The following is a 19,145-nucleotide window of genomic DNA, read 5'->3' on the forward strand; positions in this document are numbered from 1 at the left end:
ACGCACCTCAATGAACTATATCTAAAAGGACTTATGCCTGCAAGATTTGTGGATAAATCAAAATTAGAGATGTAAGTAACAGAGACAGGTGGTAAATAAACAGAAAGTGCTGGAAAAACTCAAAGTCTGGCAGCATCTAAATTTTAAAAGTATTTTCTGGTGTCACAAGTAGGCTTACATTACAACTGCAATGATTACTGTGAAAATCTCCTTGTCGCCGCACTACGGTGCCTGTCAGGTACACTGAGGGAGAATTTAGCATGGCCAATGCACCTAACCTGCACATCTTTCAGACAGTGGGAGGAAACTGGAGCACCCTGAAGAAACATACGCAGGCACCGGGAAAACATGCAGACTCCGCAGAGACAGTGACCCAGGCCAGAAATCAAACTGGGTCCCAGGCATTGTGAGGCAGCAGTGCTAACCATTGTGCCACCATGTGGAAAGAGAAACAGTGTTAATGTTTCAGGTCCAATATGTCTCTTCTTCAGAGTCTTCAGTTCTGTCTTCTGAAGAAGCCATATTAGAATAAAAATATTAAGCCTGTTTTTCTCACTTTAGATGCTGCCAGATCTGCTGAGTTTTTATTTCAGTTTCCCAGCATCTGCAGTATTTTACTTTCATGTGAGAGGAGTTATTGAATCAAAAGACAGCTGAAAGTCTGAGTAGCGATCAATACAGCTGGAAATTTGTTTCATTGGATATAGACACACTTGGACATGCTTCTGATTGTGAAGGTGCAAGACCACCAGGAGTTTTTGACCTCTCTCTCAATCACAGAAGCATTTTTCTGCAAATATCTTGCATGTCATAATCATGAAAGAAGATGAGTACAACATTAGCCCCTTATTTGAAGATCAAGTAGAATGAGCAGAATATTGGTCCTTCATTTGAAGGTTAAGGAGAATACACAGGAGTTCATTCCTGTGTTGGGAGGATGGAGGAGGATGTGAGAAGATAATTCTTTGAAATTAATTGATGTGATGTGGGTGTTGCTGATTCAGCCAGCATTTATTGCCCATCCCTAATTGGCCTTGAGAAGGTGGTGGTGAGTTGCCTCTTGAACTGCTGCAGTTCATATGGTACAGGGAGTCCATTATGCTATTCAGGAGGGAGTTCTGGGATGTTGACACAATAACTCTGAAGGAATTGCAATTTATTTCCAACTCAGGCTCGTGAGTAGCTTGAATGGAAACTTCCAGGTTGTGGTATTCCCACGTCCTTCTAGATGGTAGTGATGTGAGTTTAGAAGGTACTGCCTAAGGAATCCTGGCGAGTTCCTGCAGTGCATCTTGTAGATAATACACTCTGATGTCATTGCATGTTGGTGGTGGAGGAAGTGAACATTTGTGGATTGGATACCAAAAAAGCAGTCTGCTATGTCCTGCCTGGTGTCAAGCTTCTAAGTGCTACTTAGCCGCACTCATCATGGCAAATGGAGAATACTCCTTCATACCCTTGACGTATGTCTTGTAGCTGATGGACAAGCGCTGGGGACCTGGAGGTAAGTTGCTTGTAGCAGGAGTCCAAGCCTCTGACTTGCTCTTGTAGCCACAATATTTACATGAAAATAAGAAAATGATGGACACATTAAGCGATTACTTTGAGCTATGGTTACAGTAGATAGCATGTAGGACATCCCGAAAACACTAATACTAAATCTGGAGCAGGACCTCAACATAATTAATGTAAGCAAATTAAAAGTGAAGGAGCAAATGATGACGCTAAAGGGTAACAAATTTCTAGGATCAGATGACTTTCATCCCAGAATTTTAAAGTTAAATTGGTGAAAACATTGCAGATGCCTTGGGATCTTCCCAAGTTCACACACCTCAAGAACAATTCTTTTAGTTTAGAAAATTGCATGTCACTCTACTATTCAAGAAAGGTGGAAGGGAAACCAGGGCATTATTGACCAGATACCCTAACATCTGGCGGTAGGAAATTAAGAGATTCTATAACCAAGCATTGAGTGACTGAACACCTTGAAAACGTTCAACTGATCAGAGAGGTCAGGAGGTTGCTTATCCTTGCCCATAACCTTCCAGGCTCACCATGCTGATCGACCAGTGCTGCGAGCTGGTAACATGGAGCCCAAAATCACAATACACAGGTTAATACCTAAGCTGATATCAGCACCAGCTGAAGTCTAATGATACATTAAGTGAAGTTATTTTCCATTCTGATATCGTCATAAGTCTTTGTACCAAATACTGATTGAGTCTCTAAATTCTGTCACTGAGAATACTTTGCTGTCCCTGATTAAACACCACTGATCACATCCTTAAACTTCAGTTATGCTTTTTTCTACTTTCTGCTTTACTCTGAAGAATTAGGGAAAAAGAACTTCCTTTTCTGTACTTCATTGTTTTGGTTATTTAATGGTATGTCCTTATAAAAAATGAGTACAAATAGCAATCTAGCAATATGTCGCTGTAATTCAAAGCGCCATCAACTGTCTTTAAGATGCCATACCACCTCTCAAGAGCAATTAGGGATGGGCAACAGAAATGCTGCTCTAGCCAGGGACAGCCATATCCCATGAAAGAATTACAAAAAAAGTGCTGATGGTTTATTAACAAAAAAGGAACACAAAAATCTTAGAGGAAAGTTCTGTAGATTATAGTTTGTCCACCAACTAAAACTAGTGACCATTTGTTAATCTGGTTTTATTAATGGAGTAAAAAAAATCAGATTTCCAAAAGTAAATACAACATCCAGTGAGCTTCCGTAAGGACTTAAGAACAAATTTTGGTCAATTTTGGCTTTTGCACTTCAGCACTCAGATTATTTTTTTCTCCACTGATCTATTATTTTACGAGATACATTGTGAACAAAAGTTCATCATTACTCACACCCCAATTGTTACATTCTACTCACTAGCAATTTAAATAAAATAAATGATTTGTATAAACAGTGATGTAATATTTCGCTTCTTGAAATCCAAATAAGAAGCGATAGATGATAAATCGTCCAGAATCAAAGAGGACTGGGAAGCTCACTGCTGCAGAGTAAATGCTCGTCTACTGCAGAAACAATGCAGCTCAAACAACAGAGCATGGGGCTGTTTTAACCCAGAACTAGTGTATTCTCAACAATGAGAAAATCCAACTTGGATAAAGGCTTGCTGTTATACCCCATCAACCTTGCTACAGCACCAAAGCTAAGGACAGAAAAAACTGAAGGTGAAAATCAAAATTTGATCTCACTTTTTAAACTTATATGGGGAACCAGAAGACAAAAAGACAATAGCACCCACACCCCATGAAAGAATTACAAAAAAAGTGCTGCTGGTTTATTAACAAAAGAGAACACAAAAATCGGGAAATGCAAGTGCACAGAGTACATTCATGTTACTTGTGTTCACAGTTTCAAGTTTGTATTCTTGCATATTGTTGCGAAAGGCACAGCAGCATGATGAATTTGTGCTACACTCTGTAAACTAACTTTTTCCATATGCTACTGCTAGTCTGAAGTCACAGATGCTTCCTGACTAATATTTCATAAGCGCTGAGCTTTAAAAATAAATTGCTTTAAAAAAGCGATTTTAATCTAATTAAATAGTAAAATAAACAGAATGAGCAAAGCAGAGTGCAGGAAATATTTAGTTTGGTCAATCTTTGAGGAATTTCTCACTTATGAATGCATCAGTGTACTCGCCGTCTATCATCAAGTAGTTGGAATGCAGTCCAAGTCTCTTCAAAATTCTGGATATACATTTGTGTTGAGTAAATTCCCAGCGCAGAGGGAACACTTCGTCCTCATTCAGTTGGTGGTTCTGGTATTTCCCCATGTTTCCCGTCATCGCCTACAACTATTTGACATAGATTGGACACTACTTGAACTGGTCTCTGTTAAGACTAGCCCCACACTGCCATTATGAATGTATGACTCTGTAAAGCTTTGTTGATATTTTTCTTGGGAGTGTATGCTTTCCAACTCAATGTACTAAGAACAACATTTAAAAACAAACAAAAAAAGTGAAGTCAGTGTATATTTCCAATAAAATAATGTGAGAGCTTTTGACATGCAGTTGATGAAGCGAAAAGTTACATTTCTAAGAAACTTTTAACTAAACTTTTAAAAAAAAGTCAATCTGCTGTCCTAAAACATTTTCACAGAATCACAGAATACAGAAGAGGCCCTTCAGCTCACTGACATGTGAAACACCTAACCTACCTGCTTATTCCCATTTGGCAACACTTGGTCCATAGCGTTGAATGTAATGATATGCCAAGTGCTCATCCAGGTACTTTCAAAGAATGTGAGGTAACCTGCCTCTATCATCCTCCCAGACAGTGCATTCCAGAACATCACCACCCACTAGGTAAAAAGGTTTTCCACACATCGCCCTGTCCTTCACCTTGAGCTTGTGTTTCCCTGTGACTAACCCTTCAACTAAGGTTAACAGCTGCTCCCTAACCACCCTGTCCATGCCCCTCATAATCTTATATACCTCGATCAGGTCACCCCTCATTCTTCTCCCTTTCAACAAAAACAACCCACGTCTATCCATCCTCTCATGGAATATCCTTTCTGGTCACAAATTCATTAAAAATAAACAGGATGATATAATTAGCTGGTTATGAGAGATAACTGGTTATGCTTTGTACAAATATATAGGATTGGTGATCACTGTCCCTTTACACAGGTCCATGGAAGGATTGCTACCATGTCCGGCAGGCTGGATATTCAAACAGTGGCATGTACCTAATCAAACCAGAAGGCACCGATAAGCTAATGCAAGTTTGGTGTGACCACAGCCATGATCAGGGAGGCTGGACAGTAATCCAGCGTAGGGTTGATGGGGCAGTCAACTTCTTCAGAAACTGGGAGAACTACAAGGTAAATGTGTCAAGAACTTTGCTTATTTTGTTTAGCGAGCATTTGTGTTCATCAAGATATAACCACACATTTTGCATTGACAACATTATGGATAGCCCATGTGCCAAAATTTGTCAAGGTACTCCATATACTTCCTTCCACCACACTGAAAACATACCAAACTCCAGTCATAGACAACACTACTGATCTCATGTGTTTTCAATCCTTCATGTGCATATGACACCCTGCATATATTGACAACACTCCAGTGGAATCCTGATCCTAAACTTCCAAAGGGTACCTATAACTACCAAATGGCAAAGAGTTTCATAGCCACAAGTTAAGTATTTCATTTGTTTTGGCAACAGAAATGTTGTGCTTGAAATGCCAAATTACAGATGCACTGACAGAAATCCAGATTTTGTGTTTAAGGCCTCACAGGCCCCTTGGGAACCATTTGTAGACTTCAATTTGAATATCATTGCTGCATAACATTTTTGTTTTCTGACAACTTCTCACAATTTGGTCTTCTTTTGTGCCAAAGCAGGGCAGTTCTGTATTGTGTGCCTGTCACATATGTTCACTGCATCACAAAAAGCTACATGACTATCCAGCTAAACTAAAAATAAAATACTGACTAAGGAGATGGTGAGGCTGCAGGCGATGGGGAAATAAAGCAATAACCCCAAGCTGCAGTTAAAGCCAAATGACCAAATACCAACTTTCCAAAGATTATCAATTTCTCTGTAGAAACATCAATGGCCTCAAAATGTTAAATGTGTTTCTCTCTCCACAGCTGCTGTCAGACCTGCTGAGTTTATCCAGCATTTTGTTTTCGTTTCCAATTCCTTTCAAATTCATGTTGCAATGTAAGCCATTGAGTTATACTTAGAGATTGCAAAATAAAGCTATCATGACCAAAAACGTACTACACGTTCTAGAATTCTCTGTCGTAAGTGTCTTCAACAGCAGAATAGGTTGTGAACGGCACATGAGCTGTGAACAGAATAAACAGCATTCATGCCAATTGTGAAGTGTTACCAAATAATATGCCTGTGTTCTCACTGATAAAGCTGCACCCGGTTTTCAAATTTAATTACCTTAAAATGAGACAGCAGCCCCCACAACGGACGTTATGCAGATCTCCCTTTAAGTGAATGGCTCCATTCAAATCACCACAGGAGGAAAAAGGGATTTGAAAATAAGACATTATGTGCTGGAGCTGACCATGCACCACATTGACATGCTGCACCATTCAATATTATCAAGGTTGATTTTGGGCTTCAACTAATTTTTCTGCCTGTTTCCCACAAATTGGTTCCCCGAGGCACCAAAAATCTATCTATCAAGCCTTAAATATATTCAATGATGGCACATTCACAAGTTTTTGGGGGTACAGAATTCGAGATTCACAATATTTTGAGTTAAGAAAATTCTCCTCATATCACCCCTAAATGATTGACTCTTTATTCTAAAATAAGTCCCCTTGTTGTAGATTCCTCAGCCAGGGAAGGAAGATCTTAGTGTCTACTCTGTCTAGTCATAGTAATACAATCAGAGAGCAATACAGCGTGGAAAGAAGTCCTTTGACCCAACCGGTTCATGCCAATCATGGTGCACTCCCCCCTTCCCCCCCCACCCCCAGCTAGTCCCAACTGTCCCTCCACAACCTTGAACACGTCTTTGAGGTCACCTCTCCTTCTTCCAAACTCAGGAGAATATGGACCCAAATTGCTCAGGCTATCATAACAAAACAACCTTCTCATCCCAGAGACCACTTTAGCGAACCTTCACTGTACCACCTCCAATGCAGGTATATTCTTGCTTAAATGTGGTATGGTTTCAGGTATGGTTGTACCAAAGCCCAAACAACAGCAGCAAGACTTATTTATTCTTATACTCCAATGCTGTTGCAATAAAGGTCAACATAAAATTTGCTTTTCTAATTGCTGTACCCACATGCTATTTTTTGTGTTCCTTAAACCAGTGCACCCAAGTCTCTCTAAATATCAACATTTAGAAGTTTCACATCTTTTAGAAAATATTTTGCTTTTCTATTCTTACGGCCAAAGTGAATAACCTCACACTTCTGCATATTATACTCATTTGACAACCTGTTGCTCACTCACTTTTGGAGCCTCTTTATACCCTTCTCACAGCTTACGTATGCACCTAACTTTGTACCATCAGCAAACTTAGATACATTACTCTCTTGAGAGTCCCTTAAGGGGACAATCACCATGGCGGAGTCCAAGCAATGAACATTGCAGCACTCCAATAGTTACAGCATACCAACGTTAAAATGTTCCATTCATCCCTATTCTCTATTTCTTGTCTGTTAACAAATCTTCTATTAGGAAGAATACATCGTCCCCAACTCCATAAGCCCTTATCTCACTTCATAATTCTTTGCGTAGTACCTTATCAGATGCCTTTTGGAAACCCAAACACACTATATCTACTGGTTCCCCTTGGTCAACCCCATTAGTAACATCCTCAAAAGACTCTAATAAACTTATCAAACACGATTTCCCTTTTGTAAAATCATGCTGACTTGTTTTGATCATACTATGCTTTTTTAAGTTCATTGTTAAGACTTCCTTAATAATAGACTCCAGCACTTTCCCAATGACTGAAGTCATGGTAACTGGCTTATTGTTCCCAGTTTTCCTTCACCTTCCTTTCTGAAAAGCAGCATTACATTTGTTAACTTCTAATCCACTGGGACTTGAATTCAAGGAATTTTAGGAAATCATAGCTAGCGCATCCACCATCTCTGCAGCTGTTTTTAGAATCTTAAGAAGTACGCCATCAGGTCCTGGGAATTTGTTGAGGTTTGGTCCTTTGAGTTTCTCCAGTACTTTTTCTCTATTGATATTAATTACCTTTATTTTCTCCCTCTTATTATCCCCGAGATTACCCTCTATTTCTGGTACCTAACTTGTGTTTTCATGAAGACAAACACAAACAACTGTTTCAATGCCTTGGCCATTTCCTTATTCTCCATGATTATTTCACCTATGTCTGCTTCTAAGAGATACGCACTTACTTTAGTTATTACATACTCTTGTGGCATACTTGTGAAAGCTCTTACATTCCTGGTTAGTTTACTCTCATATTCTCCTTTTCCATTCTGATCAACACTTTGGTAGCCCTTTGCTCTTTTCTAAAATACTCATCTTCAGGTTGGCTATTATTCATTGCAACATCAAAAATCTGAAATAGGAAAATTTGTTAAAGAAAGTCATGCAATGTTGGGCTGAGGAATTGGATGATCTCCTACAGGACTGCTTCAAGTCAGTGGATTGGTCAATATTTAAAAACTCAATGAATGACCTGTACAAGTACACCACAACAGTAACTGACCTTGTTTGTAAGAGTGTAGAAGACTCTGTGCAAAGAAGCAAATCCATGTATTTCCCAACCAGAAACCATGGATGAACAGGGATATCTACTGCTTGCTGAAGTCCAGATATGATCTATGGAAATCCATCAAAATATAGTACTGGACCAAGCTAGAGTCCCAGGCTAGCCACACAGACTCCCACCAAGTATGGCATGGTCTGCAAGACAGAACAGGCTAAAAGATGAAGGCATGTAGAATCATCGGCACCAACGCACCCCTCCAGATGAGCTCAAAGCATTCTATGCCCATTTAGAGCAAGAGGTAAGTGAGAGCGTGCCTTTCAGCCGGAAGCCTCGGCTGCACTGGTATCCGAAGTCACCATCGCAGACGTCAGATCATCCTTCTTAAAAGTCAACGAAAGTGACTGGCCGAGATGGGGTACCCAGACAAGCACTTAGATCCTGCATGGACCAAATGGTGGGATTATTTGCTGATATCTTTAACCTCTCTTTACACCAATCTGAGGTCCTCGTCTGCTTCAGGAAGACAACTATCATCCCTGTACCAAAGAAAAGCCAGGCAGCATGCCTTAATGACTATTACCCGGTGGCTCTGAGATCTATCATTATGAAGTGCTTCAAAAGGTTAGTCATGGCATGAATCAATTCTGGCTTCTCAGATTGCCTGGATCCACTACAGTTTGTCTATGGCAGCAACAGGTCCACACCAGACGCCATCTACCTGGCACTACACTCAACCCTGGAACACCTGGATAACAAAGACACTTATGTCAGACTCCTATTTATTGACTACAGCTCAGCCTCCAACAACATTTTTCCTACAAAACCCATCTCCAAACACCGTGGCCTAGGGCTCAGCTCCTCCCTCTGCGACTGTATCCTAGACTTCCTAACCCACAGACCGCAATCAGTAAGGATAGACAACAACATCTCCTCCATGATCATCCTCAACACTGAGGAGAGACTCTTCCCGCTCAGAAAGGACAGTAGGACTAGGGGGCACAGCCTCAAGATAAAGGGGGCGGGGGGGGGGGGCGGTTTAGAACGGAGTTGAGGAAGAACTTCTTCACTCAAAGGGTGGTGAATCTCTGGAATTCTCTGCCCGTTGAAGTGGTGGAGGCTACCTCGCTAAATATTTTTAAGACGCGGGTTGATGGGTTTTTGATAAGAGAGGGGATTAAGGGTTATGGGGAGAGGGCGGGAATGTGGAACTGAGCCACGACAGATCTGCCATGATCTTACTGAATGGCGGGGCAGGCTCGAGGGGCCAGGTGGCCTACTCCTGCTCCTATTTCTTATGTTCTTATGACACCTGGGATGTTAGTGTACCTTTAAGAGTTTTTTTTAAAAATCATGTTCTTTGTAGCTCTCACTGCTGCCAAGTTATCTCTAGGAGTCTTTTTATTGCCCCTTAAATGGGGTTTGTTTATTTTTACTTTGGGATCTTTTATGACTCTGCATTGTTCAGAGGAAGGTCATGGGTTCTGGACACTTTTTTTTGCCTTCCTAGTGATTTTGAGGTTTCATTTTCAGTTCTGAGCTGCAGGTTTTAGTTTTAGAAGGGGCATAAAATTGAAAATAACTCTCTCTCTCTCACACACATACACACACTCTCCCTGGTTTTGGAAATCATGCTGGTTATCTGAAAGCAATGCATCTTGCCTTCCTGAAGGGAAGAACCTGCTATTAGAAGCTTGTCTAGAGTCTCTCAGGTGTTCTGGGAAGTTGTTCTGACTTCAAACTGTTATACGTGTATCAGGAGGACTACTAGAACTTCAAGACTGAGAGTTTTCAATTCTCTAACCCAAAGGACTCGGTTCCAGTATCATGTCAGCATTAGTTTTTGCTGTGTTAAACCTATGGAAAGGGTTTTGTCGATGGTAAGGGTTCTTTGTTTGATTAAAGCAGCCTATAATATATTTGTTAAGGACTATACATTATTGTGGTCATAAGTGATAAAACATATTGCTAATATTCTTACTATACACGTTAACTATAATCTTAATTAAACTTTGTTTGATAAAAGCTCACTAATGATCATTTGAATCATACCTGATATGAAACATATCATGCTTATCCTAGCCAGATTCAAGGTGCAAGACTTATGATCCAGGTGGGCTTCATATAACACTTTGGACTTTCTGATCTGAACTAATACATACCATTGTAGTCGGCTGTACCTCAAACAACGATGAGACGGGGCACAGGAAAGAGGTCTGGTGAACTGGTGTGACAATAATAATCTCTCTCTCAATGTCAATAAAACAAAGGTGATAGCCATTGACTTCAGAGAGCATAGTAGAGAACATGCCCTAATACATCAACAGGCATGAAATGGTGTCCAAATCACCAACAACTTGTCCTGGTCCCTCCACACCGACGCCATAGTTAAGAAAGGCCACCAGTGCCTCCACTTTCTCAGAAGGCTAAGGAAATTTTGCACGTCCACTATGACTCTTACCAACTTTTACAAAAGCACCAGAGAAAGCATTCTTTCTGGTTGTATCACAACTTGGTATGACTCCTGGTCTGTCAAAGGCCGCAAGAAACTACAAAGAGTCGTGAATGAAGCCCAGTCCATCACTCACACCAGCTTCCTATCCATTAACTCTGCCTATATTTCCCGCTCCTTTGGAAAAGCAGCTAGCATAATCAAGGATCCCATGTACCCCGGACATATTCATACAGTCTCTGTTTTTGAGTTGGTTGGTACATAACCAGAGACTGTATGAATATGTCCGGGTTGGTACATAACCAACCAACTCAAAAACAGCTTCTTCCCTGCGACCACCAGACTTTTGAATGGACCTACCTCACATTAAATTGATTTCTCTCTACACCTTAGCTGTGACTATAACACCACATTCTGCACTCTCTCCTTTCCTTCACTATGGACAGTATACTTTGTCTGTATAATGCGTAAGAAACAATACTTTTTACTGTAACAATAACAAATCAAATCGAATCTCTTCTTTTAATCTAATACTGTCCTGAACTTTCTTTGTAAGACATGGATGGATCTTTCTTGCTGCACTTTTGTTTTTCACTTTTTCAAATGTTTCCCATTGTTTATTTATGGACATACCATTCATTTATTTACCCAAATCAACTGTAGCCAGCTCTCTCCTCAAACGTGCTTAAATTGCTATGTTGAATTTCAAGATTCTTGCTTATGATTTGGGCATGGTCACTTTGCCGCTTGGGCAGTGCTGAGGGCATAGGTTGGAACTGCCAAGGTGCCCATGCCCAGGGGGCACGCCCCCACACACAAACCCCTGGGGTCCCCGATTGTCCACCCCCTTCACTCCAGCCAGATCAGGCCGCCGGGTCCATATTAGTGGAGATCAAGCGTAATCCCTGCTGGAGTGGAACACTCTGGCGGGGTGGGAGATGCTAGCTGGCCTGGAGAATTCATTCTTCGGACTGATAATAGCTCAGTGCCTACCTAGCTCAGTTGGTACAGCATGAGACTCTTAATCTCAAGGTCATGGGTTTGAGCCCTACAATGGACATCATTTTTTATTGGAGCTGCATAATGGCACAGTGGTTAGCATAGCTGCCTCACAACGCCAAGGACCCTGGGTTCGGTTTCCAGCTTGGGTCGCTGTCTATGTTGAGTTTGCATGCCCTCCCCATGTCTGTGTGGGTTTCCTCCGGGTGCTCCTGTCTCCTCCCACAGTCCAAAAGAGGTGCTGGTTAGGTGCATTGGCCATGTTAAATTCTCCTTCAGGACTATTACTTACGTGGCGAAAAACTGCAGTAGGCGACGGTGCAGAGGGACCTCGGGGTCCTTGTGCATGAGTCGCAAAAACCCAGCCTGCAGGTGCAGCAGGTGGTCAGGAAGGCTAATGGGATGCTGGCTTTCATAGCGAGGGGGATTGAATATAAAAGTAGGGAGGTCTTGCTGCAGCTGTATAGGGCATTGGTGAGGCCGCAGCTGGAGTACTGTGTGCAGTTTTGGTCGCCGCACTTACGCAAGGATACTTTGGCCTTGGAGGGAGTGCAGAGGAGGTTTACTAGGCTGATACCGGAGTTGAGGGGGTTGAGCTATGAGGAGAGGCTGAATAAACTAGGCTTGTACTCGTTAGAGTTTAGAAGAATGAGGGGAGATCTCATTGAGACGTATAAGATGATGAATGGGATGGATAGGATAGAGGTGGAGAGACTCTTCCCGCTCAGAAAGGACAGTAGGACTTGGGGGCACAGCCTCAAGATAAAGGGGGGGCGGTTTAGAACGGAGTTGAGGAGGAACTTCTTCACTCAAAGGGTGGTGAATCTCTGGAATTCTCTGCCCGTTGAAGTGGTGGAGGCTGCCTTGCTAAATATTTTTAAGACACGGGTTGATGGGTTTTTGATAAGTGAGGGGATTAAGGGTTATGGGGAGAGGGCGGGAATGTGGAACTGAGCCACGACAGATCAGCCGTGATCTTATTGAATGATGGGGCAGGCTCAAAGGGCTAGATGGCCTACTCCTGCTCCTATTTCTTATGTTCTTATGTTCCCTACCAGATGCCAGATTGTGGCGACCAGGCTATTTTCACAGTAACTTCATTGCAGTGTTAATGTAAGCCTACTTGTCACTTATAAATAAACTTTACTTTAACTTTCCTTTAACATTTAAATAGTATGCTAAATACTATTTAAATACTGACCCTGCCTCCCCGCCGATTTCCGGTGTGGAGCAGACTGTGCCGAAAATCTGGCACTGGGAGACGTAAGCGCAGCATGAATGCTTGCAGGAACCCGTGTGATTCTCCTGGCCTGCTGTGCTAAAAAATTGGATCTATCTGTACTATTAGTTCATCTACCTTTTGGTTGAACATTCAAATGAAGTGACTTGAATTTTATATTTTAATGATAGTTCCCTGCAGGGACATTACTTTCTGGTGCACTTCATTGTTAATCTCTCTATTCCTTCCTGTCCCAGTTAAGAACACAAGAATTAGAAGTAAGAGGAGGCCATTTTGCCCCTCCAGCCGCTCCTTTAAAAAAAAGTCCTGGCTGATCTGATTGTGGCCTCAATTTCATTTTCGTGTTTATGCCCCATTGCATTGGCTGCCCTTGCAAATCCAAAATCTATCTAACTCAACTTTGAATAAATATAATGACCAGCCTCCGCTGCTCTCTGGGTTAAAGAATTAAGAGTAATAGCCCTCAGAAAAAATATTTCCTTAGCGCAGTCTTAAATGGAAGACCCCTAATTTTTAAACTGTGCATCCTAGTTCTAGACTCCCCCATGAAGGAAAACATCCTGGGCTGATGAAACATCCTGAAACGTGATGGTCTAATTGGACTCTTTCTGCACTGTAGCACAGTTGGAAGGGAGAATCACAACCCTTGTTCCTCCTGTCTTTGTAATGGCAATTGGATCTATCTGTGTTGCTAGTTCATCTATCTATCTCTGAACACCAACCTTAATCATAGAATCCCTACAGTGCAGAAGGAGGCCATTCGTCCCATTGAGCCTGCACTATTAACAATCCCACCCAGGCCCTATCCCCGTAACCCCACTCCCCTGCTAGTCTCTGTAACACTAAGGGGCAATTGAGTATGGCCAATGAACCTAATTTGCACATCTTTGGACTGTGGGGGGAAACCGGTGCACCTGGAGAACGTGCAAACTCCACACAGATAGTGTCCCAAGACTGGAACTGAATCCGGGTCCCTGGCGCTGTGAGGCAGCAATGCTCACCACTGTGCCACCCCTCAGGGTCTTACATGTTTCAATAATATCACCTCTGTTTCTTTCTCAGCTCCAATGGATATAGGCCCAACCTGCTCAACCTTTCCTCATAAGATAAATGCTAAAAAATTGCAGCATGCTGCTGTGCAGAGGGAACGGGCATCCTTGTGCAGGAATCTCAAGGAGTTGGTTTGCAAGTGCAGCAGGTAATTAGGAAGGCAAATAGAATTTTGTCCTTCATTGCTAGAGGGATGAAGTTTAAAAACAGTTATGTTGCAGCTGTATAAGGTGCTGGTGAAGCCACACCTGGGCTACTGTGTACGGTTTTGAGAAAGGCTACTCTGGCACTGGAGGAGGTGCAGAGGAGATTCACTAGGTTGACTCTGGAGTTGAGGGGGTTGGCTTATGAGGAGAGACTGAGTAGACTGGGGCTATACTCATTGAAATTCAGAAGAATGAGAGCAAACCTTATAGAAACATATAAGATTATGAAGGGAACAGATAAGATAGAAGCAGGGAAGTTGTTTCCACTGGCAGGTGAAACTAGAACTAGGGGGCATAGCCTCAAAATAAAGGGAAGCAGATTTAGGACAGAGTTGAGAAGAAACTTCTTCACACAAAGGGTTGTAAATCTGTGGAATTCCCTGCCCAGTTAAGCAGTTGAGGCTACTTCATTGAATATTTTAAAGAAAATAGATAAAATTTTTGAACAGTAAAGGAATTAAGGGTTATGGTGAGCGGGCAGCAACAAATGCTAATGTTCCATTTACTTCCTTAATCATTTGCTGTATCGGCATACCAACTTTTTGTGAATCATGCTTCAGGGCACCCAGAGACCTCTGCACTGTCTCAACCACTTACATTATATGAATGACTTAGGTGACGGAACATATGGTAGCTAAATTTGCTAATGACACAAAGACAGATAAGAAAGTTAAGTTGTCAAGAGGACATAAAGAGTCCACAGAGGAATATAGATAAGTTAAGGGAGTGGGCAAAAAACATGGCAGTTGGAGTATCATATGGACATACTGTCATTTATTGCAAAGTGAGTGCAATTTAAAAGTACAGAAGTTTTGCTGCAGCTGTTGATGAGACCATATCTAGGGTATTGCACAGGTTTGGTCGTCTGATTCAGGAAACAATATGGTTGCATTAGAAACAGTTTGAAGAAAGTTCACTCTACTGATTCCTGTGATGAGGGAAGGTTGAGTAGGTTGGGCCTATAATCACTGAAGTTTCGGAAAATAAGGGGCAATCTCATTGAAACATACAAGATCTTGAGGGGACTTGATGAGGTTTAGAACTGGGAAAAGTTAGGTTTCTCCGATTGAAGACTGAGGTAAGGAGAATTGTTTTCTCTCAGAAGGCCGTTAATCTGTGGGATTCCCTTGGGTAAAGTGCACTGGAGGCTGGGTAACTGAATATATTTAAAACTGAGTTAGTCAGATGTTTGATCAGCAAGAAAATCAAAGGTTATGGAGGGCACATAGAAAAGTGGAGTTGAAGTCACAATCAAACGAGTCATGATCTTATCAAACGGTGGAGTACACAAAAGGCCAACTCCTATTCCTAATTTTTGTGTTCTTATGCCTCATTTCTCCCACATTGAGCAATGCATTCAAGTCTCAGATCTTATATACCCTTTGCTAATTTGCTCATGGCTCAGGTTGTAATCCAGTTGTTCTGTTTAGTTTTTTTTTAAGTTTAGCTCTGAGCTGTTCATACTCTATAAGGAGAACCTCTTCCTTAGTCCTACCTTTGTTGTTGGCACCCAGGTCATTGTTGAGTCCCAGCTCTCAACCAAGCCACCAAGAAGTCAGGCAACCAAGTACCACATAATAGGACAATTTGCCTGTACGCTCAAGTTCCAAGACTAAGCCAGTTGTCAGCTAAATCACTGAATTTTCATACGGAAACACCGCAACCCAAAGTAAAATCCATTTTGTCCCACATAAGCTATGCAGAACACTCATCAAGATTACAATTCAGTGAGTGCTCACAGCTTAACTGAAAATGACAACATATTGGAAGTGTTTCAGATTATATATACAAAACATAAATTGTGTATAATAAATATGCAAGTGAGTGGCTATGCAAGGCAAACAATTTAGAGTGATCAGGAAACAAAAAGCTCCAATTGATCAGACACAAACGAAAATATAAATTAAACACGTCTGAAGAAACACCTGAAAGATGCTTAACAGGTGCAGATCGGAAACCATTGATACTGCATATTAAATATGTAACACCTCTGATTTCTTACATAATTACCAATCTTAAGTAGGGAGCGAATCCTGTTTCTGCAAATTTAGATTGAATGAAACTTTCAGATTAGTCCAAACAACATTTGTAATAATGCAGGCAATAAAAATAATTGTTTCTGAAATCATGACACTGGGCCAATTCTTGATGATATAATTACGAGGTTTATAAGATAACTATATTTGGGGCCTGCAGCTTTATATTTAAGGTATGTGAAGAGAATCATGTGAGCCATTATGCAGTTTGCCTGAATGTAAACCTGGGTGGTTTTATTGTGAGAGATCAAAGGAAGATTGATACAAAACAGAAAAACAGCACCTGTGGAGAGAGATTGGAGCTCTATTCTCTCTCCACAGGTGCTGTCAGACCTGCTGATTTTCTCCAGCATTTTTGTCTTTGGTTCAGGTTCCAGCATCCACAGTAGTTTGCCTTTGTCTGATGGAAAGTTGACACTGCTCTACTGAGAAGAAGACTCAAGGGGCAGAATTCTCCCAAAATATTTCCAAATGTCAAAACAATGAGAATAATGGACTGATCCCTACCAGTCTTATCCACACGCTCCACACTGCAATCCTGACACTTAGTGCACTGGAAAAGCCTCCACACAAAACATCCAGTCATGAAGTTTCCAGGCGTGTGAGTTGTCTGAAGTGGCTGCAGCTGTGCACCATTAATAAGAAAGACCTCCCCAATGTACCTAAAGCTAGTCATGCCAGGAGGATGGTCACATGTAGACTAGCCCCACACTTCACAGAGGAAGAGTTAGGACAGATGGTGGATGAGGAAGAGGAGAGGCAAGCCATCCTGTCAAGGTACGGTGCCCTGCCCCCAGGTCCGTAGCCATCAAAGCTCTCAGTCATCTCCTTATGCTTCCAAAGGAAAAGACGGCCCATAGCCACAGGTACAGGAAAAGACCGGCGGTGGAATACGCGAGTTGTGCCTCCTGAGACCCCTTTGAAAAGCGAGTGATACGAGCTCACAGGGGAGGCACCTGAGAGGGCTGTAAGAAACTGTGAGGTTGGCAAGTGCCACAAAACCTTTATACGACTTGTCCCAACTAAGTTCCAAGCTGTCCAGATACTTGTCCCTCCCTTTCGCTGAACTGTACGTCTTCTCTTGCAGATTGGATGAGGCCGGGCCCTTAGGAGTTGAGCCCCCCACCCCCTGCAACCCCCCCCCACAAGCCCCCACCATTGTGACCCCCGCAAACACCTCTGAGGAGAGCACCAACCAGGTGTTTGAGACTTTATCCGTATCATCAACCAGTGCAGGGACACACTTCATTGGGCAGAACTAGCTGATAGGCTTCAGGGTCACTTTTTGATGAGCGCTATACAGCAGCTGATGCACATCAGGTGGAGGCTTGTTCAAGGAATCGGGCAGGTGGAGTACACAGCTGGCCCCCCCAGCCAGATGTTGGGCCACTGGAAAAAGTCCTTACAGAGTTGCTGGAGATGCACAAATGGAGTTGGGGACGGCAGGAGGAAGTGCCCGTGACATTCCAGCAACTGTAAGGTTGTTTGGAAGAATCCCACAGCCTTCAGTCGCAGGAGATGGTGCTGACATTGCATGCCATCTAGGTCAACACTGCAAGGATGGTGCCCACAGTGAAAGCCTGGTTCAGGTGGTGATAGCCATGGATGGCAGGGTCCAAGACATGACCAAGTTGCTGAGGACTATGGCTGAAGGCCTCAGGAGCATTGCAGTAGGCAATTGCAGAGGTAATCCAGAGCTTTGTCCAAACCCAAAGGTCATCACTGAGGGCTTGCATACCATGGTGCAGACAATGTTGGACCAGGATTGGCAGCACCAAGTGACAAAAGGCTTCAGGAGCTTATTCTAGTTGTCCTGCTGTCCAATGGAGTGTCCAAGACGCCCATGAGCATTCCAAGAGAGGAGGAAGCAATGGAGCCCATGCTGGGGCTATCCACCCAGGAGTCCCCTGCTGTCCCCAGCCCTCCCAAATCCCTTCTTCCTGACACCGGTGCATCCCATGGCCAGCAGGCTTAACAGAGTGGCATGGCTACATCCATGACACTCAAAATTCAGCTGGTGCCCCCAGGTTTCTGGTTCTCCAGGGGACATCCGCCAAGGGCATCACTAGCCATGGGGCATGGGACACAGCAGACCATTTCCACCTCTGATGTGCATCCCAGGGGATCATCTAGATGTAGCAGCAGGCCATGTAAGATTAAGAAGTTGTAGGGTCAGCAAGAGGGTGAATGCGGACACTGTAGTTAGAGATAAGGTCGAATGCGTTGTAAGATTATTGCACTCCACAGTCGTGAGTGCAGAATGTCTCCACATGCTGCCTCTGAGATTCCTGCCCTACCACTATGCTCCCTTGTGATTAACAAGGGGGTTAGCCACTCTATGCACTCTACCCGCAGCTCTTGTGAACCCTTGTACCCTGACAAAGGCCCCCTTCTCAGCCTCCCCTGTGCTACAGAACATAATCTAATTACATCCCGTCACCCCTGATGGCACCAAAGCTCCATCCCAGGCTGCAGCTTAGTGACCCTGCAGTACTCCCTCTATTGCAACTGCACCTCCCTATAGTGAACTACTGAACTAGACACAGTACTCCAGCTGTAGCCTGACCAATATTCCGTACAGTGACAATATGCACCCCCCAGACTCTATGTTGCAACCATCCCATCCACACATCTGACTACTTCTCCGAAACCTATCGAAATTGTCAGGCATGAATTTCCCCTGCCGAAGTCATGCTGCTCATCCTGAAGAACACACACCTCTCCAACTGGGGCCTCATGCTCCCCTTCTAAATCTTCTCCAACAATGCCCCCATTGCTATCTTGCAACTCACCAATCTGTAATCCCCTAGTTCATTCCCTGCCAGCCCCTCCGCCACCCTCTGAGCAGCGGATTGCACGGTGGTGCCTCCAGCCCTCACCCAGACATGGGCCCAGATGTCTGTGTGCAGTCAGAGAAGGCAAGAATCAGACTTTGGCAGCATCAGGGCAACATCACGGCTCGCCTCAGAGTG

At 42.9% G+C, this 19,145-nt stretch overlaps 2 protein-coding genes across 6 annotated transcripts in view; one reads left to right on the forward strand and one right to left on the reverse strand.

Annotated features, from left to right (window-relative positions):
- Positions 1-19,145, reverse strand: part of ralgps2 (Ral GEF with PH domain and SH3 binding motif 2) — a 359,688-nt gene that overhangs the window by 181,898 nt on the left and 158,645 nt on the right. The window lies entirely within an intron of this gene.
- The window catches only part of LOC145347974 (angiopoietin-related protein 1-like), a 71,810-nt gene that overhangs the window by 35,207 nt on the left and 17,458 nt on the right, over positions 1-19,145 (forward strand). For all 3 annotated transcript variants that reach the window (XR_013887884.1, XM_080196007.1, XM_080196006.1), the window contains one exon: positions 4,652-4,845. Coding sequence is in view for 2 of the 3 variants with exons in the window: in XM_080196007.1 (XP_080052133.1) it covers positions 4,652-4,845 (194 nt within the window). In the remaining variant the exon portion in view is untranslated. The remainder of the gene's footprint in view (positions 1-4,651; positions 4,846-19,145) is intronic.

Source organism: Carcharhinus amblyrhynchos, chromosome 9, assembly GCF_965287045.1.
Source record: "Carcharhinus amblyrhynchos chromosome 9, sCarAmb.v2.hapA, whole genome shotgun sequence".
NCBI classification, from domain to species: domain Eukaryota; kingdom Metazoa; phylum Chordata; class Chondrichthyes; order Carcharhiniformes; family Carcharhinidae; genus Carcharhinus; species Carcharhinus amblyrhynchos.